At 41.7% G+C, this 22,385-nt stretch overlaps 2 protein-coding genes across 2 annotated transcripts; both read right to left on the reverse strand.

Moving 5' to 3' along the window:
• Positions 1 to 1,406: 1,406 nt before the first annotated feature.
• On the reverse strand, positions 1,407 to 2,351 carry LOC144221301 (olfactory receptor 10K2). Its single transcript, XM_077751753.1, has one exon. The coding sequence runs from the start codon at positions 2,349 to 2,351 to the stop codon at positions 1,407 to 1,409; it is 945 nt and encodes a 314-aa protein (XP_077607879.1).
• A 13,871-nt stretch (positions 2,352 to 16,222) lies between these two features.
• Positions 16,223 to 17,167, reverse strand: LOC144221302 (olfactory receptor 10T2-like). The gene has a single exon (XM_077751754.1). It carries the CDS (start codon positions 17,165 to 17,167, stop codon positions 16,223 to 16,225), a length of 945 nt encoding a protein of 314 aa, XP_077607880.1.
• Between the last annotated feature and the right edge of the window lie 5,218 nt (positions 17,168 to 22,385).

Consider the following 22,385-nt stretch of genomic DNA (forward strand, 5'->3'; position numbering starts at 1 on the left):
AAAGAGAACTGGATGGCCAAAGAAATGAACTTGGCTTTAGTCTCTGTACTTTTCAGGCCCCACCTTCAGCAAGTCTCAAGCTCCAAAGAAATGGAAGAAGAACAGCAGTTGACTTACAGGCTTGCAGGCATGCTCGGCATCCCGCAAAACCAGGAGCTTCGAATGGGGAGTCCCAGGTCCCCTCCCTCCTGCTTCAAGCCCAGGCAGGGGTGTGTCATGGATGATCATCTGGTGGAAGGAAAAGAAAAAATGCAGAAACAAATAATTCAGACCTTTATGGACAGATGCATCTTGAAAGGAAACATAAAGCCAGAAGGCAGCTTTCTGCCCGGGTATGCTCTCACTCCTGCAGGAAGGAGAGAAAACAAAATCATCCCATGCAAATTCTGGGCTCCAATGCACACGCAGACTCCTGAGCTGCATGGAGAAGAGGAATTGTTTGCTAGTTACACAGGGATTTCTGTTTGCTGAAGAGTTAATGAAAAAGGTTTAAGCTTAGCTTATGTCTGTTGGCCACACTGTGAGGTTTTAGGTGTTCTCTTTAACCCGTGCTCCTGAGAGTATCTTCAAGGGATGCTAACCAAATTTAGATTTGTCATCTAGATTTGTCAGTGCATAGAAAATTAGAAAAAGGCCGGCTCCCATAATACATTGGAGATCCAGAAACAGATCACTTCTTGTAGAATTTTCTTGCTTGAGCTTTAGTTGGATGTATCTTAGGCACTGAGCATTGCCACGCTCACTGTGTGAACATTACCTCATTTAAACGTTGTGGTCTTGGGGTGCTTGGGAGGCTCGGTTGGTTGAGCATGTGACTTCGGCTCAGGTCATAATCTCACCGCTCGTGGTTTCTAGCCCGCGTAGGGCTCTGTGCTAATGGCTCAGAGCCGGGAGCTTGCTTCAGAATCTGTGTCTCCCTCTCTCTGCCTGTCCCCCACTCACACTCCATCTCTCTCGCAAAAATGAATGTTTAAAAAAAACCCCAACATTGTGGTCTGCCGATATTGAAAAACTGAAAATCGGGAAATACCCATAAAGGGAGAAATATGGAGATAGGAACTTCCTGGGTCCCTGAAACAGAGAACCAGGGCTGTGCAGAAATTTTCAGAGTGGGCACCTCATCTGGCTGAGACTGAGTGGTAGTATTTGTCATAGCCTAGAGGTCTGAACACATCCAAGTTTTCTTATAGTAGCCATCTATTATTTTTCCCTCAACTGAAAAAACTTCAGTGAGCAATAATTAATGTGATCACAGCAAGAAGATGTGTTTTTCAGAATTTTATATTTGGAAATGAAGGAAATTATCTCTGCTCTTGAAAATTGATCACTTGCTCAATCAGTTCTGCTCTGGGAATTTTTCCTTGTATGCCTCAGGCTTTCATGGCTTGGAAGGAGCAGGATCTCGATTAACACTGTGGCAGGGAAATTGTTCTTGCCACAGCTCTACGAAGAGCTGACTTGAACTCTTTATTTCTCAAGCTGTAAATCAGTGGATTGAACAACGGAGTGAGGATGGTGTAGGAGACTGATATGAGAGCGTCTTGGCTTGAGGAGTAGTTAGACTTGGGCCTTAAGTAGATAAAGGAGGCACAGCCATAATGGATGGTGACAACAATGAGGTGGGATGCACAGGTGGAGAAGGCTTTGTACCTGCCTAATGTGGAAGGAAACTGGAGTATGGCGGAGATGATGTGAATATAGGACACCAAGATCAAGAACAGGGGGATAACCAGGACCAGTGCACAGAGCATGATGATGACAATCTGACTCAGGTAGGTATGATGAGATGCCACCGTGAGGACAGGGGCGATGTCACAGAAGAAGTGATGGAGCTGGTTGGAGGAGCGGAAGGGCAGGTGGAACACCATGGAGGTGATAATCTGTGCAATAGTAAAGCCACAGGCACAGGCAGCAGCCACGAGTCCCACACACACCTTGGGTCCCATGAGCTCTGTGTAGCGCAGGGGGTTACAGATGGCCACGTAGCGGTCATACCCCATGGCTGCCAGCAGGAAGGAGTGAGAGCAGCCGAGGAAGAGGAAGGTGAACATCTGGATGGCACAGCCCAGGAAGGAGATGGTCTTCTTCTGGGCCAGCAGGTCAACCAGCATCTTGGGTACAATGACGAAGGTGTAACAGGTCTCAGAGCAGGAAAGGACAGCAAGGAAGAAGTACATGGGGGTGTGAAGGGCTCTGTCTAGCACGATGGTGGAAATGATGATGGCATTGGTGCCCAGAGTGAAGAGGTAGAGGGGCAGGAAGGCAACAAAGAGCAGGCGCTGCAGCCCGGCCAGAGAGGAGAAGCCAAGGAAGATGAACTCCCTCACCAGGGTCTCATTGCCCCGCTCCATGGAAGGTACATCATTCAGAGACAATCCAGGAGAGGAGGAGAGAGTGTCAAGAGAAGCCTCTGAAAACTAGTAGAGTCACAAGAAATTGATCATGAGAGAGCAGGTGTTAAGATCCGTGCTCTGAATTCATTATTCCACCTCCATGCAGTTTGATTTTAAGACATAAAAAGGTGCCTAACATCAGCCGGGTGGACATCCAAGTGAGTGTCCAGAGTCACCCTAACCCCATAGACAAACCATCCTTGACAATTCTCAGACCCCGCTATCTTTTCATCTTCTCTTGTAGGTTATGACTGTTATGCACGTTTGTAACTCTGCACTGTTTATCCTGAAAGCCTCGCCATCAACTTGCTTGTCCCCAGCCTCTCTCATACTGTCAGCTGCAGCGTAAATCATCTGAACACACTACACGGAGAGGTGAATTTGTCTACGACTCTCAGCACCTTCCCATTAACACTCTCCTTACACTAAAACTATGACATTTCGCTCCCACCTCTCCATGACTTGGACCTGCATTCTCCCCGCCCCTGTTGGCCACACTTCCTGGCATGGCCATTGGCTCCACCTTCCCGTACTTTCATTACTAAGTGTCTTGCTTCTGAACTTTCCTTCTGTTCCCCAATCTGGAGCAAGTTTTCCAGGATGGAATATATCTCCGCGTCCTCCAATACCCAACTCAGAGCTCTTCCTCTTGCAGAGAGAACCGCCATCTTCCTCAGGACTCTCGTCCATTTCTACCACTTCTCTTAATGCCTACAGACACTCCATTGTGCCCATCCTTTCCATCCCACCCCACATCTCTTCAGTCTGTCTTGCCCCTGATGCCCAGCAAAACTTCTGAAATATAAACTGTATCATGTTGCTCCCCTCCTCAAAATTTTACTCATGGCTTTATTTTCCAACCCTTTCTGGTTTTCAAGGTCTTGTTTTGGAAACCAAACTGTTTTTGTGATCATCTGTGGATCTGTATGTGATCCATCACTATCGTACAGACGTGTTGCATCTTCTTTGCCTCTATTCCTCGGTGATGCTAACTTGTTACCACATTTTACTTAGAAATGTTTTACCATTACTCTGAAGCCCCAACCAAATCTACTTTCATGGGGAGCTTCCTTGATCTCTCCCCATAAAGGAGATGTTTCTGCTTCAGAATTCAAATAAGACAGTAATTGCCAATCTGATCTGTTGTTTACTTAATTTTGAAATATTGTATTGCTTTTTTCTCATCTCTCTTTTCCACTGGATTTTGTACCCTTGAGGGGAAGATGTAATTGTATGTATTTTCTCCTGAATTGTCCTCGGTATCCATAACTGTATTAGGTACTTAATAGGTTCTCAATTATTAATAGTCATACAAATTAAAAAGTTAACTTGATATGTTGTTGCTTATCTCATGATGTCAGAAAGCCTTCCTAGAACTTGCAGAACAAGACTGTTTTCTGTTTTTCCACCCTGGGCATGAAGATTGCACATGACCACTAATGCCTAAGAATTTCTGTACTACAGGAGGTAAGCTTTATCTTTCAAGCCAAAAAGAGAAATCTCAGTTTATGATAGGAATATAGCACTGAAGAGAGCATTATTAGAATTCTATGTATTCCCAATTCCTTGGGCATTTGTTACTCTCTAGAGCATACTGGAATGTAAATAAATGGGAGGGAAATTATAAGGTAGACTTGTGATTATTCCATTTAAAGAAGCACATCATTCAAAATTATTATCTTAGCTAATACTAATAACAAAAATGAATGACAGCATACCCTACCTTACTCAAGAACCCCTAAATCAAGAATATCAGGTGCTATACAACTGATGGTGTTAAGCAGTGTGATTATGACCAGCCACCGTGTGTTAGGGACACACATATGAATGAGACCCAGTCCAAGACCTCACAGTTCAGGGTGAGATGTTTGCAGAAGAAGAGATTATTATAAAATGATGTGGTGATTGAAATGGCAGATATGCACCTGTGACTGAAAACACCAAGGGAACAAAGCTTTTCGTGCATCCCTGGAAAAGAATATTTTTTGTGCTTATTTCTGGGTTCCTTTATATCTGTTACAGACATGTTGAGCTAAAGCATTCTTGGAGAAATGTCATAAGAATAGGCACAATTTGGTTTCTGCCATTTTCGTCCAGATGTACAAATAGTTCGAGGAAGCACAGTTGCTGACCTGTCCCTGATGTTTTCTGTTTCCATAGTATCCCACCCCTCCCACCCCCTTCAGACCTTCTCTTCCTCCACCTTATTCTCCTGGTTCTTTGTTCAATGCCTGACACAAGGGTTTTTGTTGATTAGAAGGTTTATTTATTCCTAATATACTATTATCTTTCTAATCCCAGGACCCCCGATTCTCAGGACGACTCATGAATATCCATGTATATGATCTCAAATTTTACCTTCATAAGCACATGTAAAGTTGAATAGTGTAGGGATAAAGTGGCTTTTGAACTTAAACTGATAGAGGCTTTAATCCTGACTCTGGCATATTCTAGTGACAAGATCCTAAATTCTCTAAGTTATATTTTCTCACTTGTATGGTGAGAAAAGCAATTCCTGCCTCCTGGGGCTACAGTGGACATTAATTGAAATTACATTTGTGATAGTGTCTAATTTAGTAAATAGGAGTGCCCAATAAATACTTTCCTTTCGTCACTTGATTATTCGATGGGGGTTGGGACCAGAAATATTTTCATCAGTGAGATAATGAGAATTTAACTCATGACAAGTTGGCAAAATTGCCTTTTCTATACTTTCCAAGGGAGGGACAATTAAAGAGGGATTGTCATTCCCCTGAGGCTCTCCAAGCCTGACTGAAGGTAATCTGTTTTCTACGCAGTCCTGCCCTGTGCTGGAAGAAGCAGAGGCTAGACCTTGAAGGATGATGCCAGCCCTTCGGTGTCAGGCTGCTCTACAGCCAGTCATCCCTGCAGGTTCTTTACACCTGGTAGAAAGCAACGGACGTTTCCCAAATTTTCTGTTTTGTTGGGGGGCGGTATGAGATGAGCTTAGAAGATACATTGTAGTTAATCTTAGTCACACATGAATATAAATTCAGGAATTTCTCATTACGGATGTCTTATAATGATCAATAATGTATATCACAAGATATGCATGCTTTTAGGTATCTGTGTATTTAGGTATTAAACTCAACTATTTATTGTGCTCCTAACGACTAGAATACATCATTCCATAATTCTCATATTTTATAATTTCATGATTTCTATTGTGTCCTAAGCACTGCAGATGTAAACGTGAATGTGGGGCACCTGGGGGGCTCAGTCAGTTAGGCCTCTGACTTCGGCTCAGATCATGATCTCACGGCTTGTGAGTTCGAGCCCTGCATTGGGCTCTGTGCTGACAGCTTGGAGCCTGGAGCCTGTTTCTGATTCTGTATCTCCATCTCTCTTTACCCCTCTCCTGCTCATGTTCTCTCTCTCAAAAATAAATAAACATTAAAAAATTTTTTTTTAATGTAAACATGAATGAAATTATTGTTCCCTTCTCCGAGAAGAGAGAATCAAACAGCAGGCATATTACAAGACAGATCATCATAAACATTATGAAAGAAGCACAAGCAAAATGTCCTGAATATATTGAGGAAAAAGGAAACAATTTCTGGAAGGCTTTGAAGAGAGAACTTCATATTCTATATATGAGTATTTGAATATTAGCTGTAAGCATTTTGATAAAAATATGGACATGACTGGCATTACTCATGTAAACGTTGTGATTGAGCTGATTACCGTTCTCCTTAGTGTTGACTGGCCCTTCAGAATTTTGAACAAACATGTGCTCTTTTGTTGTATAAACATACAAAGACTTCCTGTTTCCAAAGGAAATGCATATGTGTGTACAGGTCTGTGGGCAAGAGACACTCATCTCTCCCTCGCCTTTCTTGTGTCTGTCCCATAAACATCACGATGGGGTCACACATGAACCCCACTCCCAGTCTACTTCAGTTAGCCTGTCAGGATTCCTTCTTACATTTCCAGGCAGAAAAAAATAGAACATAATTTTGCTAATAGTTTATCAACTAAAATTTAGGATCATCTTTTAGAAATATAATATGAACTAACATTTATTACATGTTCTCCATATTCTAGAGTGAAAATATTGTTTTATATATAATATAAATATACACAGTCATATTTGGTATTCATAATGAACCCACGAGTAGATATTACTTTTAATATCTCCATTATAAATGATAAGCAAAGAGTTTGAGGAAATCTCTCAAGTTCACACAGCCAGTAGAACTAGCGCTAGAATATAGATCTTCTGATTAGCGTAAGGGTAGTGCAGGTGTGTGTGTGAGTGTGTGTGTGTGTGTGTGTGTACCTGCACATGGGTCGGTGAGAACAGGAAAGCAATAGTCTGTCACCCTCCTTCCATGTGAAGGTCCTTAAAGACAGGATTTCTGTTACATTTTTGCTGTGGACTCCAGTCCCAACCCCACCATATATTAACGTTGAGACTTTGATGTGTCTGGATCAATTTACTCATCTTTGTAGTGGGGTTCACGCTTATAATCTGCGAACTTACCTTTCAAGGTTTCTCCAAGATGAGTGAGAAAATACTATTGCAATGGATAAGTATTATGCAGCTATCAATTCTGTAATTATCATTTAGAATCAAAATGGGGCCAGTGGTTTTGAGACTATGACCTTGATAACTGCCTGGTCCACTCCACTGGCTTTAGAAAGGGTTTAGTGGAGTAAAGATGGTCTCCCTTCACAGGACAGGGAAACGTGTGCTGCACTAACCTTGACTCTTACCCAGGGGCATCTCCAGAAAGTCAGAGTCATGAATGTCATCGGTTTAGGGGATCTTAAAGCTCTCCTCCCACAGTCTCATCTGAGAGATGAAGGAATTGCGCTCCAGAGAGAGCTGTGAAGTCCCCAAGACCAGAAGGCACCTGAGTGGATGTATTAGCAGCAGAAAAGAGGTCTTTTGTAATTCAGAATGTGGCTCTTAGTGTTATGAAGCCTCCTCAACATGCTAATTATGTAGGTACTAAGTTGCTCTTTGTGCATCTGTGTGTACAGCAGTTAGTTCCGTATTCTGTTCCTGAGCCCACCTGATCTCTACAACCTTGTGCTACAGTCAGAGTTTCTGACTGACTCTGATTTTGTATTCCTGGGGATTTCTGTGTCTTCATCTCTGTCAACTCTCATTGTTTGCAGGACATTCACTAAGCTCTGGGACCTGTACCTAGACCCCACATTATACAACGATTTCTGAAAAAGGTTATTAAAAATTTTGTACACACACACACACACACACACACACACTGGGTTCCTATTCAGCCTTAAATAAATGGAAATCCTGTCATTTGCAACAACATGGACCTGGGAGACATTATGCTAAATGAAGTAAGCCAGTCACAGAGGAGCAAATTCTACTTACAGGAGGGAGCTAAAGAGTCAAACTCCTAGAAACAGAGCAGAATGGGGGTTGCCAGGACATGGGGGAGGAGAAGTGGGGAGTGGTTGTTCAATAGGCATGGATGTCCAGCCATACAAGATAAATATGTTCTAAAGATCTGCTGTAGAACATTGTGCCTGTAGTTAACACTACGATACTCTGTACCTAACATGTATGAAGAGGGTAGATCTCCTGCTAAGCATTCTTGCTGTAAAGAACAAAAGATTTCATGATCAAAATATGGTTGAGTGCCCTATTAAATAAATCAGAACCAAGACCTTGTCTCTGTAAATTTAGGAACACCAGTGAGTCAGTTAATTTAGAATATCTATAAAATGTATATGCATAGTTTTACAGAAATTGACTTTAAAGCTTAAATAATCCTGGTTAATATTACTTGGAGTCCACATCCTTACTTGTGACAGTGTCTGTTTTTACTGGCACTGCAGTGGCATGGGCCCATCGCCCTTCTCTGTCTCTTACCTGAGATGTAAAACCATGGGTCCCACTGGGAGCTGGGTGTTTACTCTCACTTCCTGTCCATTGTCCAGTTTCTCAGTGTGATAGGTGTTCTGTCCAAGAGGATGTCTGTTATTCACTGCTGGGGTCCCATCTGCCCTCCCTTTCCTAAGAGGAAGGGAGACACAGAGCCTGCCAGAGACAGAACCGAAGCGAAGTGAAGAAAGGGAGAAGGTCAAAATGGGGCCGAGGCTACTGATCTCTACCCAGGGGCAGGGATGGGAAGATGATCTGGGGATTTAGACCCCGACCAAATGTAACCAGTTTCCTCCCACCATTTGTGCCACTTGACCAAGTCCACAGCCCACATCGAATAGTGACCACCGAAGAGCTAGCACTCTCATCATATTTATTGGCAGTGGGCTGTTCTTCCCTGGGTCTCCTGATGCCAGAGTCATTGTCATGGAGACGTTGCACTGGGTTTAATTAATGGCTGAGTCGATTGTGGAAAATAGAGGCAAGTCACCAAATGCCAAATTGCTCAAAATTGGGGCCAGGCATTAGGGCTTGGGGAACTGAAGGGTCTCAGCCACTTGCAGATGCAGCACACAGCAATTTTAGAAAATTTGACTAATTTTAAGTTAATTTCTCCGTTTTACACATTACTGAAGGGACAAAAGGGAAATTTATGCAGAGAGTTCATGACGACAGGCACAGTATAAAACATGTTTGTTTTGCCTAGAATGTGTTTTTGTACTTAAAATTAGGGAAGTCTTTTCCTGCAGGCTGAGAGGGCGGATTGAGCAATGTTGCTTTTTATAGTGAAGGCCCTGTTTGGAGTGAGCTGAAAGGAGATGCATCTCACCACACCAATCAAGTTCATTTTTCCTACCTCTGTCCTCCATTACTCAGAAATTAATACAGTGCACGATTGTACGTATGGGATATTGAATCAGTATGTGTTGAGTGTTGGGTGAATCAATGGTCACAGACAGTGCTACCCCAATGACACATCAACTTCTCCATTTATACAAAAACACCGTGAAGTATTTCCTGATCTCCAAAATGTCTGGTTTCCCCTAGCCTTTGGCCGTGCTGGAAATGAGGGTGATTTCAGCATCACTTTCCAATCACATGTGGATCGATGTTGAAAACCCCGAACAATGACATGGCGCATAGTAGGAACTCATCAAATATCTGGTAGATGAAGAAATAATGATATGGAGAACAAAACAGTGAACAAGAAATAATGCCCACGAAGAAGTAGGAAGGAAGAAGAGTGGAATTTAACATCTTTGAATTTGAATGGTGAACTTTTTTTTGTTATTGATGTTCATTGTTCACTTCCACTGCTTTCAATAAACTACTTTATTAAGGTTTTATTGACACGTGAAAAGCTGTATATATTTAATGTGGACACCTCAAAGAGTTTGGGGATAAGTACATACCCATAAAACCATTACCACTACCAAGGCTGTAGACCTGTCCTTCATCTCCCAAATTTCCTCCTATCACTATCATCATCATCATCATCATCATCATCATCATCATCATCATTTTGTGGTAAAAACATCTAACATAAGACCTATTCTCTTAGCCAATTTTAAGTATACAATATAGCATTATTAGTTGTGGCACTATGTGGCATAGTAGAGGTCCAGAACTCATCTTGCATAACAGAAATTTTGTACCCTTTGACCAACATCTTCACATTTCCCCCTCCCCCAGCCCCCTGGCTACCATCAGTTTGTCCTCTACTCTCTTCTATGAGTTTGACTACTTTAGGCTCCCCTTATAAGGAGATCATACAGTACTTGTCTTTCAGTGACTGATTTATTTCACTTACCATAATGTCCTCTAGGCTCCTCCGGGTTGCTGCAAACAACAGAATTTCCTTTCTTTTTAAGGCTGAATAATATTCCATTGTATGTATATACCATATTTTCTTCACCCATTCATCCTTCCTGTGGACCTTTAGTTTGTTTTCATGTCTTGATTCTTATTAATAGTGCTGCAATGAACATTGGAGTGCAGGTATCTCTTTGATATCCTGGTTTTGATTCCTTTGGGCAAATGCTCAGAAACAGGATTGTTGGATCATATGATTGTTCTGTTTTTAAATTTTTGAGGAAGCTCTATTCTGTCTTTTGTAATGGTTATACCGAGTATACCGAGTACCATCCTGCCTATAGTGTACCAGAGCTCCTTTTTATCCACATCCTTGCCAATACTCACCTTTTGTCTTTGATAAAATTCATTCTTTTAGACATTTAGTTTAGGTGTCAGGTGATAACTTATCATGCTTTTAATTTGCATTTCCCTGATGATTAGTAATGTTGAGCAATTTTCCATATACCTGTTGGCTTTTTGTGTGTTTTCAAAATGGGAAAAGGATAATCTCTTCAAAAACTGCTGTTATGAGGGGCACTTGGGTGGCTCAATCAGTTAAGCATCTAATTCTTGACTTCTGCTCAGGTCATGATGTCACGGTTCATGGGTTTGAGCCCTGTGTTGGGCTCCACATGGATGGTGCCAACCCTGCTTGAGATTCTCTCTCTCTTTTCTCTGCTTCCTCCTCCAAATAAATAAATAAGCTTTAAAAAATTGCATTGAGAAAAACTGGATATCTATATATGAAAGAATGAAATTGGACCCATATATAAGCCCATACACATTGATCAACTCGAAATGGATTAAAAATTTAAACATAAAACCTGAAACTATAAACTTCTCACAGAAAACAGGGGTACTATTATCTTGATATTGATCTTGGCAATAATTTTTTGGATATGACACCAAAAACACAAGCAACAGAAACAAACATCAAATATATCAGACTAAAAAGCTTCTGTACAGCAAAGGAATAGTGCACAGCATCAAAGAGCAATTTACAGAATAGGAGAACATTTTTGCAAACAAAGTATCTGATAAGTGATTAATATCCAAAATGCATAAATAACACATACAATTCAAAAGCAAAAAAGCAAAAAAACCAAATAATTTGATTAAAAAACGGGTAAAAGACCTGAATAGACATTTCTCCAGAGAAGATATTTTAATGGCCACTCTTACCACCTTATTTTGTCAAATTTTGGCCCCACTCTTATCCAATTGCCTCATTTTAAAATTCCAGTGGGGGAGCAGGTGATGTGTACTAAGTCAGTCAGCACCCTGGGCTCCCTCTGGCTATTGCATATGATTCAGGAGGGGCATGTGATCCAAGTCTGGATGATCAAGAACAGCAAGTTTCAGTTTTTACATTTGTTTTTACATTTGAAGTGAATTTGCTTCAAGTTTGCAGCAAGTTTCAGTTTTTACATTTGTTTTTACATTTGAAGTGAATTTGCTTCAAGTTTGCAGCAAGTTTCAGTTTTTACATTTGTTTTTACATTTGAAGTGAATTTGCTCTTGGACTAGATTTTGTGAGCTGGAGGTGTTGGACACTGTTGAGTTTAGGCTAAAAATGAAACCAAGAAGCAGAGGTCTGAGACACATCTCGAAGACAGTTTGAGGATGACCTTTCAGAACTCTGTACCAGCCTATGCCCAAAAGCATTGCAACACTAGACTTTTCAGCTTACATGAGCCAATAGACTTATTTTTCATTAATATCAGTTTGAGTTGGATTATACCCAAAGATCTTAAATTATAAGACCTTGTCACATTCCAGGATGGATTGTGCTATTCAGGATGTGCTATTCAGGCAGATGTAAATATACGAATATCTAAGAAATTATAGTAAGAAGTAAAGTACTGGTATATTAATAAGGTGATTTGGGAGGGGGGAGTCATTAAGGAGACATTTGGAAAGAGAACATAGAACTGCATACCCTGAGGCCAAATGTATTAAATTTAGTCTCAAAATGAAGCACCAAAGTTTATACTGGGTAATTCAAGAGACAATGAAAACAATTAAGCATCATGTTGTTCACAAACATGAAACATGTGAGGGATGTGATTTCCAACATGGAAGTACTGATCATATTAACGAAGCCATAATTAATTATTGGCCACTTAAGCAGGATGGAAGAAGGTTTGTAAAACAATATAACTGTATCATACCTAAAACCTCAGACTTGCAGCCTAAATGAAAAGCGAAGCTTTATTTACTTGGTCTCAGCCCACCTCGGTTCGTGAGTCTGGACTAAGGTTGTCCAGACTGTCCCCTGGGGCTGTTCACACTCAACAACCTATTCAGGGCCTGGAAGTGAAGGATGACAAAAGGAAACATCCTTGCCCACTTACTGTCTCTTTTTGCCCTTCCATGCAATGGCTCACTCCTCTTCACCCATTTTGCTCATCCCCTCCACCCTTTGCTGCCCATAAGATCATAAATATGTTTTTAAATATTCTAGAAAAGGTACTGCTTGACCTTAAACATTTAGTTCTAATATCCATGTGGAATTGATTTTGTGTATGATATGAGACAGTTAGATTCTCTCTCTTTCTCTCTCTTTTTTTTTTTTTTTTGTGGCTATCCACTGATATCCTGCACTATTTTTGTAAAGACCGGCTTTCATTCCGGATATGAGAAGGCACACTTGAACTTTTGCTATATCACCTTTGTTGTAACAGGATGAGTATATAGATATTGGCTTATTTCTGAGTGCTCCTTGGAAATGTAAGTCTTCTAGACTAATGCTTTTAATTTATCTTTTTATTTTTAAAATTTTAAACATTTATTTATTTTGAGAGAAAGAGAGCTACAGAGAATAAGCAGCAGAAGGTCAAAGAGGGAGACACAGAATCCGAAGCAGGCTCCAGGGTCTGAACTGTCAGCACAGAGCCCGATGCGAGGCTCAAACCCAGGAACTATGAGATCATGACCTGAGCCGAAGTCGGACGCTTAACCGAATGAGCCACCCAGGCACACTGACTAGTACTTTTTAAAGATTACTTTGACTTCTTGTTCTTTTGCATTTCTGTCTTTCATATTCCTAGACATAGGTGTTTTCTTTCCTGCTGACTCAGAGAAATAGAATTATTATTTTTGTATTATTGACTTTATGACAGGCAATCTCGTAAATAGGTTCATTTACTAATTCTCATTTTCATCCGTATATTCTTATGTAATTTCTATGTTCCTAAGAATAATTTCAACAACCGCACTTTAATTTCTTCCTTTCACACTACTATTATTTTACTTGTGTCCCTTATAATAAGAAAGACCTCTAGTACAGTATTGAATAGAAGTAGAGACAGTGGGCACTGTTGTTTTATCTCTGAAATCAAAGGGACATTTCCTCCTCTTTCTTCATTAAGAATGAAATTTGCAGTCAATTTTTAAACATACTCTATGAGATTAAGAAAGCCTATTTTTAGTTTTGTATGTTTTTATTTATAATTGCATGGTGAATGTTATTGACTTTTTCTGCATCTATCCAGACAATTACATCATAAGTATGTGAATCATATTTTAAAATAAATTATAAATATAATTGTCTTGATAGACACAAAAAGTTACATATATATAATTTATATCCTGTATCTACTCCTATCTGTTCTATATACCTATCTAATTTAATCAATAAATCTACCATCTGTTGGTCCTTTTTTTTTTGCCATAAATATAGAAACTTTGAAATGTAAAATATGTTAAGTCAAGTAACCTTTGGATAAACCCCATTTGTTCATATGATTGGGTTCAATACGGCTGTCCTAATTTAACCTTAAGAGTCCTTCCTATTAGGATTCCATTTCTGCCTTATTTTTTGTCACCTCTGTCCACCCTGGAGATCTATTTCTGGCACTAGAAACACATAAAGGTACTCATCTAAGCTATGAAATCTTCTCTGAGTCTGTGCACCTGCCCCAAACACTCTGCCACTGTTCACTTCCTTAGTTTTTACTTATTTTTTAGGTCTCAATTTCTTTTTTTAAATATATATATATTTTTATTTATTTCTAGGAGAGAGAGAGAGACAGCGTGAACAGGGGAGGGTCAGAGAAAGAGGGAGACACAGACTCTGAAATAGGCTCCAGGCTCTGAGCTGACAGTCAGCACAGAGCCCGACGCGGGGCTCGAACCCACAAACCGTGAGATCATGACCTAAGCGAAAGTCGGACGCTTAACTGACTAAGCCACCCAGGCGCCCCAGGCCTCAATTTCAATATTACCTATTCTACAAAGCCTTATTTTGATTTCTCCTTTGAGGATTGAGTTAGATCCTCACACATACACAGCCACTGCATCCCAAGTAATTATCACACTGCATTGTCATTCTCTTTTCTCCTCTGCAATGGTTCTCACCCTCTTAGCTATCCTCACTATGTGTATTGAGTGACAGATGCCAAGAATTAATTATTAGATACATGAATGAAAGTAGAAAACACATTCTGAGTTGAGCATATAGAATAAATCTTTATTCAGTATCTCATTAAGTCAATATTTTAAAAAATAGTTTATTATCAAGTTGGTTTCCATATAACACCCAGTGCTCATCTCCACAAGTGCCCTCCTCCATGCCCATCACCCCCCTTACCTTCCTCCCCACCCCCATTCATTAAGTCAATATTAAAGGTACCACTGAAGATCCAGAAGAAATCTATTCAGCAATGTGATTATTTATACTTACAGGTACATCAGGAGACCTCAATGACCTCTCTTTTCTTATTATTTATTAATTGAATAAAAATTTTTGTAAGCCTAGTGTGTGCTCAAGTGAAAGGCTGAGTAGTGACAATTTATGGAATTATTATATAAAATTCACTTGTTTTACTGAAACTCACCTTTAACAAAGCCCACAGTAAACTTAGTGGAATATGTGTGAGGTACAGAAACAAGTGACTGAAATTTGGCCACGTCTTATAATAGGACATGAAGGAAAGAAGGGTGCACATCACTCTTTGCCAACAACTGTTACTTTACTGCTTGCACACAGTAGCAGGTGCATCAACAAAGCTTTTATTTTTTAAAAATTATTAAGCATTTATTTATTTTTGAGAGACAAAGCGCGAGCAGGAGAGGAGCAGATAGAGAGGAAGACACAGAATCCAAAGGAGGCTCCCAGCTCTGAGTTGTCAGCACAGAGCCTGACATAGGCCTTGAATTCATGAGCAGTGAGATCATGATCTGAGCCAAAGATGGGCGCTCAACCGACTGAGCCACCCACGTGCCCCCAACAGAGCTTTTGAGTGTTCAGCTTAATTTCCCACTGTATCTGACATTTAGTACAATCATAGTTTATGGAAGTAAGTAACAAAAAGAAGGGGAGGTAAAGAGGAATGATAAATGTTAATGCCCATGCCTTCACCAGACAAGCATGGGATTGCTTTGCATCTGTTAATTTATTGAGTTCTTAAAATGTCCCACTGAAGAGGTACTAGGAATCTCATGTTACCCAGGGGATAACTGATCATAAGAGAGGTTAAACGTGCCTCACGGCATTAGCTGGAAAATTATCCAAATCAAGATTCAAATCCAGGGTTTTGTGAGTCCAAAGTCTGTGTTTTCTACTCTACCATTGGTCTTCTAGAACTTGAATCCCTTCCTTATTTATCCATTAGTAAATTCATTTCTTTTTATCTATAAATATTTATTTGTAAACCCCCAAATATATAAAGCATCCAGAAACTTAAAAGACATTTGCCACTGTTTCCTTCAGCATGAGAAGTAAATCAGCAGGCTAGGCATTCTCAGAAGGATAATGTATCATTTTTCACAAAAGCCAAGAAAACTGACATTTCCGGTGCATGAAAATAGCATGATTTGAGTGCTTAAGAGTTTCCACATTCAGATAACTTTCTGGGGACCTATAACCTCCACAGTGGATATAGGCTAACCAGAAAGAAGGACTTTCCAATAAAAAGAATCAAGGTAACTTGAAGTCCTCATTTCTTCCTTTTATGTTTTTGTTTTTGTTAGTTTGTTAGTTAGTTTTGTTTTGTTTTGTTTTTGACCAAGAAAAGTGATAGATATGTTTATAAAGTTGAATTTCTATCCAGGACACTTTCACGAATATAACTTTCCTGATTTACCAACTCCCTCATACAGTTTTAGGAAATGAGTACCTGCTGAGAACCTTACTCAGAGCCATCTTCACCTCTTTATTTCTCAGTGTATACACAAGAGGATTGAGCAGTGGGGTAATCACAGTGTAGGTCACTGCCACGAGTCGGTCCTTATCTGAGGAGTACAGGGATGTGGGCCTCAGGTAGATGAAGGAGGCGCAGCCATAGTGGACGACAACGACCGTGAGGTGGGAGGCACAAGTGGCGAAGGCCTTCCTCTGTCCCTCGGCTGATGCAATCTTGAGGATGGTGGAGACGATGAAGACGTAGGAGATGAAGATCAGCACGAAGGGAACCAGCAATACCAGAATGCTGAGGAAGAAGATGACCATCTCCTTTAGGTTGGTGTCCGTGCAGCCTAGTTTTATGACCGGGGAAATGTCACAGAAAAAGTGGTTGATCCGATTGGTGGCACAGAAGGGCACGCTAAACACCAGGACATGGACAACGGCAGAGATGACGAAGCCGCAGAAGCCAGAGGCTAGAACCAGCCGCAGGCAGGTGGCTCGGCTGACAACGAGTGTGTAGTTGAGAGGGTTGCAGATGGCAACGTAGCGATCGTAGCCCATGACAGCAATCAGGAAACAGTTGGTACAAGCGAAGCCCACGAAGAAGTAGAGCTGAGCAGCACATCCAGAGAAAGAAATAGCCTGACTTGTGGAAAGCAGGTTGGTCAGCATCTTTGGTACAATGACCAAGGTGTAGCAGGTTTCAGAGCACGAGAGGACAAAGAGGAAGAAGTACATTGGGGTGTGCAAAGTCCTGTCCAGACGGATGACAGCCATGATGGTAGCATTGGCCATCAGAGTGGTCAGGTAAACCAGGAGGAAGATGAGGAAGAGAAGGATCTGTAGATCCCCCAGATTTGAGAAGCCCACAAGGATGAACTCCGTGATCATGCTCTGGTTCTGTCCCTTCATTGGTCAGTGGGAATCTGGTTCAGACATCCTGAAATTGAGAACAAAGAATTCAACAAAAGCGAAATGCCCCCCAAAGAGACAATATTTGTGTTCCTGCATAAAGCTGGAAATACCAGTTTGGAAAAACGAGTAACAAACCCTTAATCACACTGATCAGGGGGTGGGAAAAGGAGGCATGAGGAGAAGTGACCTAAGATGTCCCAAATCAAGGACGTCTGATGGTTCATACACAGAGTGTTAAATCAAGAGGTGATTGAGAGCTCATTTCATCTAATTTTGTCGTTTTATGGAAGAAGAAATTGAGGCTCAGAAAGATTAAGCCATTTACTTAACCCACATGAAAGCAAAAGCCCTCAAAAAAAATCACTTACCTGAAAAATCTCTTATGAGACTCTGATTCAGGAGAAAACAAAAACCAATGAAACGTGTTCTTTCTAGTCCTTCATATGTTTAGCTCAAATACTGTTAGTTTACATGCAATATTTTTATTTATTTAAAAGTGTGGAGTTTTTTTCATGATAAATAATCAACTATGAAACGTTGATTGACCCCACATATTGGTGTTTTCCTTGTCACAAGTGCATGGGAATTTGGGATTAAGAGCCTAAGTATAGCTCATACTCTGCACAGAGGGTGATGAGGCCTCCATTCCTCCAGCCCTGCTTAGTATTGCCTTCGTTTCTATTGCCTCCAGAATGTCCTAAGAACAATTCTCACCATTATCTATGGGAATATCTGTCATTTGATCCAAGAGCACATAGTGCTGAACGCTGAGATAACGAGACAGACAACCTTTATGTTAGAAAAAGCTCAAGGGGCACCTGGGTGGCTCAGTCAGGTGAATATCTGACTCTTGATTTTGACGCAGGTCGTGAGCCCAGGGTCATGGGATTGAGACCTGAGTTGGTTCTGTGTTGAGTGTGGAGCCTGCTTAAGATTCTCTCTCTCTCTCTCTCTCTCTCTCCCCCCCCACTGCCCCTCTCCTCCACTTGCATGCTCTCTCTCTATAAAAAATAAAATAAAATTTTTAAAAAAGCTCAGGAACCTCCTTGCTCAATTTGCAGGCAATTCTGTGGATGTTTTATGTAAATCTGGGAAGTATGTCCAGTCACCACAGTCAAGGGCCAGTTATAAGAAGCCCACAGCCACAGTGCAAGCTGCTTTCTCCCTAGCTGCCTTGATTGTCAAGAACCTCTGAATTCGTAGATGAGCCAGATCTTCCTACTTGACTCAGGCACCTGTGGGTGTGGATGTGTCTTCTGCAGACATGTGGAAGGGGCTTAATTAGTTTTCATCAATGACAGCCCTTTAGTTATTGCAGAAGAGAGATCATATCCCTTTTGAGGTCGTATTGTTCTCCTGACTAACACTCTTAGTTCTCTCAATTATTTCTCCTGATATTATTTCTGGAATCCTCTGTCCTGATCATTGTCCCAGGTGGTTTGATCCTGAGCATTAGATCACACTTCTGGCCTCAACGGTAAGACAAGCTGGCTGATCCACGGCCATCACACATCACTAACTTCTGTCTCTCTGTCGTTACAGATAACATCACATTTCCTTTCCTACTGTCCTTTATCCCCCACGGTTAATATTTATCCCTGCTCTTCATCCCCAGCTTCATATTTATCTCCCGGAAGGCTTCTCTGAGTAGCGATGAAGTCTTTGATTACTGCGCGCATCTACTCCGTCAGTCGTCCTGGGAGCATTTGCTGGAACGGAAGCAGAGAGATGTCGGTAAGGACACAGGAGCTAAGCCGTGAGGCTGAGACCATGGCTCTGACACTGACCAGCTTTATGACTCCGTGGAAATCACTCCTTTGTGCCTCGAGCTTTTGTCTGAAATGGCAATAATAGGAGCAAAAACCATTTTGTGAGCACCAAATGGCCACCATGAAGTCCTTGACTCATCGTGAACATTGAGGGAGTGTTAGTTATATCTAATCCACCTGCCTCACATTACACATCAGGAAACTGAAGCCCAGAGAGGCACCATGTAAAGATGTAGGCTGTGTAGCTACTTAACATCAGAAAGGAGACTGTATCTCACACATCTTAAACTCTGCCGTCCAGGGCTCTGTCCTGTCCTTCACCTGGGTCCTATTTTTGCTCTTTCCACTGTGCTGTGTGCTTACATACCGGGGGCTGAGGAAACAGATCAGTGGTTCTTTACTCTGTGTGGCCCCGTAAGGCAGTCTGCCCCCCACCCCCTCCTACCTCCTGTTCTTCCACCTTTACTGGGTCACTGATGCTTTCCATCAGCTAAAGTGTGTATCTGTCCTGTCATTCAGGATGTTTCCTCCTGTATCTTGGTTTAACTCTCTTTCAGAAAGTTTGCTGTTTTACATTCTTAATGTTTCTCTCCCCTCACTCTCTCCAAAGCAGGTGGCAAGATTGTTTCCTGGACCATTTGGGCTCTGTCCCTGTGTTTCCCCCTGAATCCTGATGCTCGGACCCACTTCACCTGGGCATGGTGTCCATGTTTCTGAGTCTTTTTTTTGGTGCCCAGGACATTTGTAGAGTCAGACGATGACCGATGTTGCTGCTAAGAGGAAAGGCTGTTGTTGCAGCCACAATGCAAAGGAAACACTTACGTTTAGAGGCAGAGTTCCGGTCCAGTCCCGGCTTCCCTTCTGGACCCTGTCAAAGTATAAAGACAGAGAGAAAGAGGCAAACTGTAAAAACATCACACAGAATCCCACCCCACCCCCCCCCAGATTTGATTGGGGGAGGTCCAGGGGCTATAAGCCTTTAAAGAGGAAAGAAAGTTCTGTTTGCAGGTTGGGATGGAGCCACGTGGGTGACCTTGACTTCACCAGCTCTGTGTGCCTGATGGCAGCACCTCAGTGAAATCCCTGGGTCTTATAGATGTAGAGCAGGTACTCCAGGGGATGAGGCCTCGGCGGGAGGTAGTTTTGGGAACCTGGGCATTAAAAACTTGAGAAAAAAATCCAATAGATTATGTGCTTTACTTGATCTGTGTAAAGGATGGATAGCTTTGAATCTTATGAATCCCCCCTTCCATAGGTCATTCATTTTGGCCCAAGGTTTCGTTTGCTGAATGAAGTAATGAATGAAGTAACTCTCTTAATCATTGGCCTTGTAGACTCTGGATATAGAGGGACTGTTTTAAGGGATTACATAAATGCCATCCTTGACAAATTTCATATTGTTTCTTCCTCCTTCAAGGATGCTGGTTGAATAAACCAGATAATTGTTTCTGTATCTCTGCTGCTTCATGCATCTCCGCTATGCCTGTATTTCAAAGGGGAAGAGATTCTAATCTTTTCAACACTTCTCTGCTACATCAATCTTTTCAAATACATGAATGTATGCAGACTCTTCTAGGCATCCATCAATTCATTAATTTAATCCTTATGCCTTGAGTACTGATGTCATTCCAGGCACTCTGGTGATTGTCTGGTGGGGAGGGCTGCACAAAGGTGGGAATGACAGTCCGCCATGGTGGTGGTTTCCAGACCACATACACCTGAGGTTGCCCACTGCCAGAATGTGCCTCAGATCCTCTGGATGAGAACTCTTTCGGGTAGGTTCTGGGAATATTTTTATATTGGTTCAAGTGATTTTCTTTTATTTTTTATTTTTATTTATTTCTAGGAGAGAGAGAGAGAGAGACAGCGTGAGCAGGGGAGGGTCAGAGAGAGAGGGAGACACAGACTCTGAAATAGGCTCTGGGCTCTGAGCTGACTCCAGGCTCTGAGCTGGCACTCAGCCCAGAACCCGACGTGGGGCTCGAACCCACGAACCGCGAGATCATGACCTAAGCAAAAGCCGGACGCTTAACCGACTAAGCCACCCAGGCGCCCCGGTTCAAGTGATTTCTATTACTCTTAGCAAGTTTAGAACTACAGCTCTTTGTCTGAAAAGAAGTTGGTGTTTATAAGGGGAGATGGAGATATAAAGCAAAGAGGGCTAAGACTGAGGCACTCTCAGGATGCCTCACTGCAGTAGGTCTCCTCCAATTCCTCTTACACGTCTCTCCCTCACAACACGATGCCTCTTCCTGAAGGATTCAGGAGTTTGGTGCTATTCAAGGAGGGAAGAAATAATGGATTTCTTTCTTGTGTTTTAGTTTTTATTCTGAGAAATATAAGGTTCTCACTGATAGACATGTGCTCTGGGTTAATACAAATAAGAAAGACGCCTGGGGGGCTCAGTCTGTTGAGTGTCGGCTACAGTTCAGGTCATGATTTTGTGGTTCATGGGTTTGAGCTCCACATCAGGTTCACTGCTGTCAGCACAGAGCCTGCTTCAGATTTTCAGTCCCCCTCTCTCGGCCCCTCCCCTGCTTGTACTCTCTCTCAAAATGAAATAAACATTTAAAAAAGAAAGAAATTGAGTTAATACAAATGAGAGTCTTGTTGATTTTTGATGAGGAAAACACAGATACTTGGAAGTAAGAATTGTTTAAATTCATAGGTTATTTTAGAGAGAGGTGTGAAGGACTGTACCGGCAAAGCTTTCTTTCTACTCACTTCCATACTGCAGCTCTGATATTATGAGCAGCTTTCTGCGGATCTACCAGGTAAGCATCAGTATCCATTCACCACTGCATTCAGCTCTATGGGGAGCTCATTGGTTCAGACCTTGTTATTTGCATTTACAGAAGGAACCCAAGGAGAGTACAGTGGTCCTGCTGAGCTGAGGGGTACAAACTCAAGCAAAGTAAAAAAGCTTGAGAAGCTAAAGCAGCTGTACTCCTAAAGGGGAACTCCAGAGAGATGGGCCGATTTCGGGAAAGTGTAGTCACCTGTCACCCTCTGTCACCCTACAGGATTATTACATTAATGTTGACTCTTTTCCTCATGCTGTGCTTTTCATCCTTGTGACTTACTCGTTTTGTAACTGGAAGCTTGTATCTCTTAATCCCCTTCACTTATTCCACCCCTCCCCAACTCCCTCCTGTCTGGCAGCCACTAGTGTTTTCTCTGTATATCTGTTTCTGTTTCTTTTTGTTTCTTTGTTTAGATTCCACATATTAAATAATTAAAAAATTTAAAATATCATACGTGATGAGCACAATTTAGAAACAGATGAACCGGATATCAAGAAAAGCTATTGAACAACGCTGACCACGTGATATTGGCATAAGACTGAACACTTGAATCAACGGAGCAGCCTGCACACTGTGGAGCTGGCACCATGCGTATATGCCCCCCTATGCCGGGAGCTGCACCGGCCTCTCTGGATGGCAGTC

This window comes from Crocuta crocuta, unplaced genomic scaffold (genome assembly GCF_008692635.1).
Source record: "Crocuta crocuta isolate KB4526 unplaced genomic scaffold, BGI_CrCroc_1.0 scaffold494, whole genome shotgun sequence".
Classification (NCBI taxonomy): Eukaryota; Metazoa; Chordata; class Mammalia; order Carnivora; family Hyaenidae; genus Crocuta; species Crocuta crocuta.

Coding starts and splice junctions, on each gene's coding strand:
- LOC144221301 (XM_077751753.1), bottom strand. CDS start 2,351: ATGGAGCGGGGCAATGAGACCCTGGTGAGGGAGTTCATCTTCCTTGGC.
- LOC144221302 (XM_077751754.1), bottom strand. CDS start 17,167: ATGAAGGGACAGAACCAGAGCATGATCACGGAGTTCATCCTTGTGGGC.